The sequence below is a fragment of the Pyrgilauda ruficollis genome, unplaced genomic scaffold, assembly GCF_017590135.1.
Source record: "Pyrgilauda ruficollis isolate IOZ18807 unplaced genomic scaffold, ASM1759013v1 scaffold19, whole genome shotgun sequence".
NCBI lineage: Eukaryota > Metazoa > Chordata > Aves > Passeriformes > Passeridae > Pyrgilauda > Pyrgilauda ruficollis.
The window spans coordinates 4,923,944-4,934,833 of NW_024518095.1; the positions used below are offsets into that span (position 1 = coordinate 4,923,944).

General features: G+C 41.6%; 2 protein-coding genes across 2 annotated transcripts; both read right to left on the reverse strand.

Moving 5' to 3' along the window:
• Nucleotides 1–296: 296 nt before the first annotated feature.
• LLPH (LLP homolog, long-term synaptic facilitation factor) lies at nucleotides 297–3,206 on the reverse strand. The gene is made up of 3 exons (XM_041465630.1): nucleotides 3,092–3,206; nucleotides 2,830–3,013; nucleotides 297–527 (listed from the first exon to the last, which is right to left on the reverse strand). Exons 2-3 carry the CDS (start codon nucleotides 3,008–3,010, stop codon nucleotides 364–366), a joined length of 345 nt encoding a protein of 114 aa, XP_041321564.1. The 5' UTR covers nucleotides 3,011–3,013; nucleotides 3,092–3,206; the 3' UTR covers nucleotides 297–363.
• A 535-nt stretch (nucleotides 3,207–3,741) lies between these two features.
• On the reverse strand, nucleotides 3,742–10,648 carry TMBIM4 (transmembrane BAX inhibitor motif containing 4). Its single transcript, XM_041465629.1, has 7 exons — nucleotides 10,468–10,648; nucleotides 9,286–9,394; nucleotides 7,936–8,041; nucleotides 6,831–6,864; nucleotides 5,768–5,885; nucleotides 5,236–5,281; nucleotides 3,742–4,580 (listed from the first exon to the last, which is right to left on the reverse strand). Exons 1-7 carry the CDS (start codon nucleotides 10,559–10,561, stop codon nucleotides 4,374–4,376), a joined length of 714 nt encoding a protein of 237 aa, XP_041321563.1. The 5' UTR covers nucleotides 10,562–10,648; the 3' UTR covers nucleotides 3,742–4,373.
• Between the last annotated feature and the right edge of the window lie 242 nt (nucleotides 10,649–10,890).

The following is a 10,890-nucleotide window of genomic DNA, read 5'->3' on the forward strand; positions in this document are numbered from 1 at the left end:
GGTTATATTTACTAACAGACAAGTTACACTGACAAAGACCACAGTACAAAAACACTCGGTTTAATTATTTTTAGGATTTCCTTTACTGTTTTTGGTGCTCATAGTATAAAAGATGAAGCCCTCACCCTCCCAAGAAAACAGATAACCACACACAATTAGTCTATTCAAAAGCACTCAGCTTGCTTCTTAAGTTTGGCAGACACCAAGCTGCAATTTCTTTCATCATTTGCTGGTCAAATAGTCTCTTCAAAAATTCATTCAACACAATAAATTACACGCAGTGACCAAGCACAAAATCGCATGAACTTATGTGGAAAATTTATTTTGTTAAATAAAATATTCATAATCTTTACAAAACTGATTTTACCAGACGAGGCCTTTGGCCAATTTTGATTTTTTTTTCCCTTTAACACGCTGAGCCTTAAGCTTCTTTCTTTGCCTGGAATTCATCCATATTGGGTACTGTCCATGCTGGTCTAGAAGAGTTTTTTTGTTTCGTTTATTATCCAGCTCCATTTTGCAGTCATCTGAAAATTAAAGGTATTTTTAGTGAGTACGATATCTGAATCCGCTTCATAGAAGCTATTTTCTCACTAGATTCCCCCAAATGGCGAAAATATCCCTAGACACAATAGTATTTACATAGGGAATTGACTGGTTTATAAACTGAAAGCACTTTCCAAACCAATGTAACTGCAACCCAGGAACTTCAACAGTTGATAGTAAACGTGCAATATTTTTTCTAAAGGCCACGTCTGGACAAAGCATCTTATTCTTTCATCTGCAATCTGCTCCAATCCTGTGTCTAAGAACATTGTATATTCCATCATGGAAACATGCATGAAGCCATAGGTTTACTGAAAGATATGCACAATTACACATTTTTTAGGATGTAATGTTTGAGATCTGCTCTAAAAATTTATTCTGAGTGTAAGATGAATACAAGCAAAAAGAATAGTAAGGAGAAAAGGTGAAATACAATGACAGCAGTAAGTATCAGCCAGGGATGCCACCCACACTCCTCAAGGAGAGAGCATGACATCAGGTCTAACACATTCACAGGCAGCAAGAGGATTAATCTCTAGATGAGGAGGACTGCCCATGACACGGTCACTCCCAGGCACGGCGTCCCCAGCTGCCCAGCACCCCATGAACGTCATGTCTCAGTGAGGTAACAAAGTGCAAGAGGAACACCTTGCTAAGTACGGACTGCAGCTGTGCTCTGTCATTTCATCCCAACCTTGTTTCCAAACCGTATGTGTGCAACTCAAGCCTTTACCACAAGTAGTATGGAGAGGAAAAAAGACTTTTATGTAGTGCTTGTCTGATGTTGGGAGACAAAGCTCACAAGGAAAAGGCCAACATGCTGCTTCAACAGTTGAGGATGATAGTCTACAGGAATCTGCACCAGAGATATGCTCATAGAGCCCTAAATTGGGGGGCTTGCAAATACTTGCAATCAGCAGAGAATCAGCACGGGGGCCTGGTGGCAGAACCAAAAGCCTATCCAGCACGGCAGACCTTATATTATTTTTTTATTAAGAAGAAAAACTGAAAAAAAAATTCTTAGTGTGCTGTAAACAATACCCTAAAGTAACACAGTAAGATGTCTGTAATGTATACCTAAATACTTTCTTTGGCTGGAAAATTATTTATCTGTCTGCAGGAAGTACATATTATGGGTGAAGTTTTTAGCTACTTCAGTTCTCGTAACACTTGGCAATGTGAGCTCCTTTGTGTTAGTCTTGAAAAGCCCTCCCAAAGAAAACACCATTTTTTTTTCACAAAACTGGTAGCTGTTTTGTGAAATATGTATTTTCTTAGGTATTTCTGAGACTCCTATCTCTGCAAAAGCCAAGTAAAATTGGCCACCTGTAGAGAAGTTGCCAGCAGAGTTGGAAGGAGGTGCAAAAATTACAGACAGCTATGCATTTATTTCAGCAACTAGGTTTAAGGCAATGATTTCTCCTTCAACTTTAGCATCAGAAGTCTGACAATGTTCCAAAACATTTTGGAAATTCAATTCTAACTAACCCTTAAAGAATAACTTTTACACCTGGTTTGTAGGACAAATCTGAACCATGGATAAAATTACAGATTATACTTGAAGCTAACCTTAATTGGACAAGTATTTTTTATACACCATTTTATTTCCATTTCCAGTATCAGAACATCTTAGTGGCACAAATTGAAGAATCAAAATAAGACTGTGATTTACTTTGGATGCCAGTTTTGGAAAAAGGAGGTGTCTTTCTGACTCCCATCCAGTATGCAGCTGTTTTAAACCTCTGTTTCCCCTTCCTGGGTTACTTCCTTTGCAGTTAACATTCAATTCCAGACACAAGGAGGAAGATGGCATTATTTGTATACATCTAATACCATCCACTCGTGCACCGTGTGCAATGCAGCACTAATTAGTATTCAGAAACTGGGCCCGTACTACTTCTACCCCAATGTTTAGCAGCCTCCTCAAATCAGGACAGTTTGGCAGCAAACATAATGCTGCGATTGGAACAACTGCTAAGTGGTGAATTCGCTTTCACCTGATGTTCTCAGAGATGTCTCTCCATACAGTAAATCACATACTTTACGTACTAAAACCTAATGTTGACAACCTTGTTCCGCAAGTGACGGGAGGCAATATGGATGCCAGTATTGCGAAATGACCAGACTCAGTGTTTTAGCTTTAAAACACAGGCTTTCCGACTCCCTGTTCTCCCCCTGTAACAACCATAGGGCTGATCCCGGCGCTGAGTGTCGCAGGACCAGTGACAGCACCGCAGGACCTCCCGCACCTGGGCAGGAAAAGCGAGCCAGAGCCCCGCTCACCTCTCTGCTCCAGCACTTTCTCGGGGGGCAGCACGGTCGCCACCTCCTTGACCTCCTCCATGATGACATCCGCTTTGGTTCCCAGGATCTTCTTCAGCCTCTCCAGCTCCTTGGGCGCGTTCTTCTTCCTCTTCTCCGCCCGCATCTTCCTCCTCCATTTGCTCCTCAGGCTCTTCGCCATGTCCTGCGGGGAGGGATTAGTGATACCTGCTTCCTTAATTTCCCCAGTGTCTTCAGGCAGAGTTAGGCCCACCCCGCTCACCTGCCGCGCGCGAGGCCGCTACACACACTCGCGCAAGGCCACGCGTCCCGCCCGCGCATGCGCAACCCGAGGAGCCCGGCCTCCCGCGGGGGTAGATGGGCCGTACCGTAAGTGCCCGAGCGAGCGCGCAGGCGCACGCCTGCTCCGCGGCCGGGCCCACACAGCGCTGCGCGGCCGGGGCGAGGGGAGGCGTGAAAGGATAGACATGTGCTCCAGCACAACGTAAAAAGCAAGGATTTATTCTTAGCTCCTGCCCCGCTGTTCTGAATGAAATCCTAAGGCAAAGGGGAGATTATCACACTCGCTCAAACCATTCGCGGTGGTACCTGGACCGCCTCACGGAAAGCGCACCCGGTGCCGGCGTGGGGCAGGCAGGACGCGCGCCTTTCCCAAGTACTGCATTCCTCGTCTCCCGCCTCTCGCTGACAGGACTGGCGAGCGGTAACAATCCCGTACTGAATAGGAAGGAAGCCTTTCCAAACCGTTCGTACGCTCCCTGCCCCTCCAGCATGCCCACAGCGCGGGAAGCAGCAGCAGGCGCAGCACCTCCACCCTGCCAGCACCGACCCGTCTGCAGCGCTCGCTCCCAGCATCACCACGGCCTCCAGCCTCAGCTGCAAGAACAGACTAAAGGCTTTCCAATTTTTACTGACACACTGTGAATTTTATTATACATAAGTTGATAAAATGCCATAATCAATCTCTGAATGATTTTTCAGAACACTGAAAGATAGGCAATAAATAGTACTAAAATAAAGAATATTCCCTTTAATTGTTTTAACACCCTCACAGCTTCCATAGTGACAGCCCTTAACTAGGACAGATTAGCTCTTTCACAGACAGCATTTCAATTTTCCTAACAACAATTAAAAAAAAATTATCTTAGTGAAACATTGCACAATGGTAAAGTCATGCTACCCTTACGTGGTACATAAACGAATGATCAATCCCAAAGGAAACATTTTCAGCAGCTAGAGAACAGCAGGGAATCTTACTCTGAAGTAAACAGGAGTTGGCAAAATTTCAATAATTAATTACACTGCAAATAAAGTGATTAAAAAAGTGACTGTCATGATGAGAGCATGTTAACTACATAATATACATGGTCTGGAGAAGAATTGTAGCTATGTAAAAAGCCATTTTTCCCCCTAAGGAGGGACCAATATTCATGGAATGCAAACATAATAAAGATTCAGTCTTTAGAAGGCAAAACTACTGAGTTTACAGATCATCCATAAACTTAACTTTTAATTGTGCTGTAGTCAAACCACTCTGCTTTTGACTATTTTTTATTAAATGCCTCCAGAAAACGCAGCAGGTGTAAGAACAGATTTATGATGTCCAAGTAGAGATTGATTGCAGCCAGTATGTACTCTTCAGGGGATAACTTGTGCATCAGCAAATGAGTGTCATAAATAATAAATCCACAGAACAGAAGAGCTCCAGCAGCAGCAAACACCAACTCTATTGTCTCACTATAGAAAAACAGCTGGAGGCAGATAAAATATGAAAAAGACACTTGTGAATTTCATTTTTTTAAAATATTGAAATCCCTACATAATGATATGCCACATTTAAAACACAGTCTTTCTAGTGTTATGTACACAAAACCACAGTATTATGGTGATATTTCAATGCTCTTACTCCATGCACTCTCCAGTCACACAATCTCTGACTGAGTAAAAGTGCCTCCGCTTAAGAGGGAGGAAGCTCTGATCTCCAGAATACTAACAGCAGAACCAGAAAACCAAAATATAATTAAATCTCAAATCTCCTTCACATTCTCTTCCATCAAGTAGTGGATCTCAAGTGACAAATTTTGTCAATCAACCCAAATACCCCTTTTTATGTTGGCAAGAACAGCACCCGACAAAAATCTAAAATGAAAATGTGTGGTTAAAAATGATCACCAGCATGACCTAGAACAGTAATGGATCTGGTTAATTTTCTTTCATTAAGCTATATTGGGCTGATCCAAACCTTTTAGTTACACTACAAGTCATTAAAAGTGACTGATCTTAGTGGAAGGTGTCCCTGGTCATGGCAGGGGGGCTGGAACTAGATGATCTTTAAGGTCCCTCCCAACCCACACCATTCTGTGAATTCTGTGAATATCTTTTAACTGTGAACACGAAGTATCTTACCCTCAGGAAACCCGAGATGATTAAAATCCACAAACAAGTGAAGAGGCTGAAAGAAAATAAATTACACTGTAACCAACAATATACTTTCTTTCAGACTTAACTTAAAACACCCTCCTTTCTTCTAAAATCTCTTCACAATATATTTGGCAAGTAAATGTCTGGAATTCTTAGATGCCAACTGTTCACTGGTCTCAACAGTAAAAGTTTTGTAAAGCTGTCAAAAGTTATGTTCTAACTTCAATTTTTTTAAAGATTTGAAACATCTGCCTTCTCTCCCAGTGAAAAATCCACGTAAACTAGTTTTCTAATTGTTTTAAGATTCTTTATCACTGAAAAGAATTTACCAAGGATCAGAACTGGGAAAAATGAATAATTTAAAATAAATAACCCTCACCATTCCTTTGAAGCAGGTTCTGTTGACCTGTATTCCTTACTATACCTGCAAAGCTTCGTTTAAGAAAGAAAAAAACTCAAAAGCCTTAACAACAACAAAAAAATTTTTTTTTAAAAAATCATCAATATGACAACATACCCTGCTCCAAATTTGCTGAAGTCTCTCTTTGATTGCAAGGTATATGCAGTCAATCCAAGAAATACAGCAGTAGTAAGAATAAAGGCTTGCAAGACAATGGAGACATCATAGAAACTCACTATAAACAGAAAAAGTAATCTGTCAATTGAAGAACTCTACACTATGTATTTGTTATCTTTTGAGGAAACAGAAATTTAAACTTAACTGTGAACAAAATTAAGTAAATTATGCCTGAACTTGTCTTTGCATTTCAAATTCATGATTCATAGGACTCCGGGATCGTGTACTGGCTAAGTTTGACAGTTACTTTACAGCTGTAGCTTCTTAAATGAAAATAACAGGTCTTCCCTAGTCAGAATTATGAACACAGCAACAAAACAAAACAAAAAGATTTTAAGCACAGATAACTGAGATCTTAAGGAAAAAAAAACTGTATGAGTTTTTCATTATACTGAAGCAAGGGGGAAATAAAACAATACCCTATAAAGGCTCAAAGTTTTGATTAGGGGACAGGAGGGGAAAGATAGCAGAAACATGTACAACCTTTTTCTTCCCTCCTTCCTCCTTTATCTTTCCTTTCCCCAGGTCAGGAGACCATAAGCCACAATGAGGAGGTTTCATCTTATGCTGTAAGGTATAGTTCAAGGTGATGGCATGACGTGACTGCACACTGCCTCATTTCAACCCTGGCCATGAAGCACAGAATTCTCCAAACTCAGATTCCCTTTGAGGAAATTGAGGGGGCAGGTAGGACTATTTCAACTTAAAGATCAGCTCTGCTGAGAGCTGAACATTATGAAAGAGAACATTTTAACTATACTGAAAGAATAGATTCCCCAAATAATTTCTCACTTCCAAGTTTATACAGTTTCATTTCTGAATCAGAATTCAGTTTTCTCTCTCGATTTCCTGGTTTTGCTGAATTCCTATCACTGTCACTAAAATTTTCAAACAGGATTCATTTCAGTCACATCTAGAAAACCCTAATGGCAATTAGTATAATATAATGGATTCATTTTCCAAATTCTTTATGGAATCAGACAATAGGATGGCTATTATTTACCTGTAATGGCAACTGTCAGTGCTTCCAGTAGCGTCTACAAAAAGCAAACCCAAAAAAATAGAAGGGTAAGAAAAAAAATCAAACCATTAAACACTGGGTCTCCTGTTAAATCTTTGTGTATGAAAACATGTTTAATTTTTAACAAGAGAATGGCAATCACACTGTCCTTCTGGGCTGGAAGTTGTGTTATGTAATAAAAGTACAATACAAAGTGAAAATGAGTGAGAGACTATCCCTATGGAAAAACATTACATTTTCTACTGTAAGTGCACAGCATTTATATGACACTTGTTACAAATTATTCAAGGGGCTATAAAATTAATACATTTGTAGTGTCTTGTTGGACAGCTGTCTAACAGTGTCTGCATCAGTTTCCTTACCACATTTATCCTTTAAATAACCTGTTTACTCACACAGCAAAGCTGTCTTTCTGTTTTATCACAAATACAGTTTATGCAACTCTTAAAACATCAAATTTTAATTGAGCTACTGTGACTTCTTTTCAGAAGACTGATTTGCTACATAATCCAAAATATCCAAGAGCAACTATTAGCCTGAATCTACATACTCACAACATCACGTAGAAGACTAAAATTTGAGGACAGCTCTGACAGATTGGCCTGTGCTGGAAACATGCTGGGAATTTAGCATCAAAAAGACAACAACTGGAGGAACAAATAATATGGCTGGTTTGGGTCTCTGCTGAAGGCTGTCTATTAAACAATTTAGGTAACAGGAATATCTCCTCCTTTCCTACTGAGCAGTTGCATAGAAAAAATCCCTGACATCAACAGAACAATGAGAGCAGATAGATTTCTACATACACGCAATAACCCCTGCTCAAACTGATTCCAAGCTCTAACACTCTTTCTAAAAAGATGCTGAGAGAAACCTGAAGTGTCTGCTATCTAGGAACAATCTCTGGACAGAATCTCCAAAAACTAACTCAGACCCTCAAAAATATATAGGATGTCTTTCAAGGAATACAAGAAAAACAAATGACATACCTTTAGTTTCAAGGAATTAATTACAATGCAAGATATTCTAGGGATTATTACATTGAATTAATTAATCAATTAATAATTTAACTTAATTAAACACTTACAAATCCAAACAGCAGGTATAAATTAACAGGGTGCTGGTGTCTGTAGAGGGTCAGTGCCACAATTACAGCCAGAGATCCAAATCCAGATATCAAAAGCAAGGCAGGCCTGTAAAATTCCATATTAAAAAAAGTAATCAAACTTGAATATCTGTTAGACTGTGGAAGAGTTTATATAAATTCAAAATTTTAAGTGATCATCTAGGAAAAGATATCTAAACTAAATGTAATGCAAGTTTACAATAAAACTGTTTAGAACACACTACTACAGATAATCAGTTAAAAATAGCACAGTCACAAGTAAAGACAACTTTTTCATACTAAAGCCAAAGATTGCCCAGTAATCCATTACCTGGAAATGAGCACATACAAAGAAAAAAATCCATCCATACAAAGTAAGAGTGTTAAGGTGTATGTACTGTTTTGCCTGTCCTGAACTCCATATTCAGGGAACTATTTTTCATAAGCACCTGAATGCAACAAACATGGGCACTAACTGCACCAAAGAAAATCAGTAGTGACCAGTAAGTATTGCTAAATCATTCAAGTAGCCCTCCAAGGAAAAATGGGACCAACATGAAACACAAAATCACAACAGTTCCAAGCGAGCAGGACAATTTTAAATTATCAGACTTAAGTAGAAAACTGTAGTTTTACAACCACTATAGGTTATACAGAAACCGAAACTTTCATGCAGTGTTTGATCCTCCTTTATATTTGGGCTTTAAAGTGAAAGTAGAAGTCCAAAAGTGCACTTGGAGGAAGACAGAAACTAGACTCAGTGCTCTGCTCTTTTTCCAGCTGTTCTTTTCCCTGGCTTGTTCACCACAGTTTGCACTTTGAGACTAATTTTATCATGAAAATCTGAGAGGCAAAATGAAGCAGACCCACAGGATCTTCAGCAGACTAATTCTTTTGGGGGAGTGGGGAGGGGGTAAGGGGAATAAGAAGATGGGAGAGGGAGGAAGAGGAATAAGACATAATTCTGCTTTTTGGAACAGGCACCTATAACTATCTAAAAGTATTTAGACTGCAAAACAAAAAATATCAGTAACTGAGATGTTCTGCAACTCATGTAAAAGCTTGCATAGCATAAATATTGAAATAAGCACTATTAATAAAGCATTGATTAAAATAAACAACACAACAAAAAAAGATAATAATAGTTTTCATAGTAAACCAAGGAGGAAAATGACAGAGAAGAAAAGTTGCTCCTAATCAAGTTAAAGAGTATCTATTGCAGCAACAAAAACACAGGTTATAAAAATGATTAAAAAGATTGAAGTGTAGCAACAAGTTGCATAATTTATACCTAACACATGCCAAACAGCTGCATTTCACCTTAGAATTTACCTCTCATGAACAAATGCCTGCACTCCAGCAGAGTATAGGAAAATTGCAGATGTGACTGTGGTCAATAGAACTTGAACAGAAAGAATGCTGTAGACCTTTCGCAGAAATGCTGGAAAAGGAAAATAAAAATAAAACCACTTTTGACTTACACTTTCAAAGTTCAACAGTAAATCAGATAGAAGTTTTCATTTTCATAAGGAATCGTTATAAAGTCATAGTGAAAAAGCACAGAACAAAGTAGTAAAAAGCCATTTTATTTTAAAAAACTGACACAGTATTACGGCAAAATTACTGGACATAATTATTTAACTATTAACAATGATGTCAAAAGAAATATAGAAGAATAGAAGTGTATAGAAGAATATACACTTGAAAGGAATTTACTTTGGACTAGTTTCAGACCTATGTACACCCATTCTCACTATACTGACAGCACTCCTTCTCCATCATGTTACTGGTGCCTGATGGACCTAACTGACAGAGGATTCACATGGAATGCATGCCAAATGCTTCGGTGGAAGAAACAAAAGTTCTAAAACCTCACAGAAGAACTTCCAGTCCTTCAATCTCATGGTTAAACTTCTGTAATTCCAGTCAGTAATTCTGGTATTTATGAATGACGGAACGAATACGGTTGGAAAAGACCTGTGCGAGCACTGAGTCCAACCTACGGGCGAAGAGCGCCCTGTCAGACCGACCACGGCACCAAGCGCCACGTCCAGGCTTTCCCTCAACACCTCCGGGACGTGCGTCTCTGCAGGGACTGCGCATCTCATGCGTCATGTCTGGACTTCGAAACTCATCACTCTGAACAAAATCAAGTCTGAATTTCCACAGGGTACCGGGTACACGGGGTAACCCCTCTCAGGAGAACACCTACCCCATTCACGGTTAAACGACAAAGCCTTCGCCGGCCGCGGCCCCTCACCCTTCAGGCCTAACCTGGACTAAACAGCGCCCTGGCTCCGCACTCACAACCTTGAGCCAGGTTAAAACACTGCGCGGAGCCCGAGGGCAGCCCAGGGCCAGAGGTGGCCGGGGTGTCACCGAGGCACCTGTCGGGAGCGCAGGGCGCGGCGTCCCCTCTCCGCCCCGCCACCGGGGGCAACGGGGACCTCCCCGCAAGCTCTTGGGGGGCTGCGGCGGGGCCGTGCGGCTCTCCCACTCATCCGCGGTCCTTACCCATGCGGATGTGGACGCTGGCCGAGGCCACGTTGCTGCCGTAGTTGAAGTCATCCTCGATGGAGCTCCGCGGGTAGCGCTGCTCCGCCGCCATGGCCGCCGCCCGCCTCCGCTTCCGGGGGGCGCGGCCGCGCTGCGCAGCGCCGAGCAGGGCGCCCCGCCGAGCGGCCGAGCGCGTCGATGGCCGGCGCTGCCTTTGTGGCGGCGGGCTGCCCGTGTGCATTGAGCTCTGGAGGCCTGCAGGGGCAGTGCCAGTGGCTGCGGAAACCCAGCCCTTGGGCTGCTCTCCACCGCCCTTGGGCTAAGTTGAATTTTGGTTGCACTCCGCCTGCTCCCCGCACACGGCAGGCAGCGGCTGTGCACTGCCGCGCACGCTGCCCGTTCAGCGGTGCCTGATGGAGCGGCGGCGGGCCTGGTGCTCCC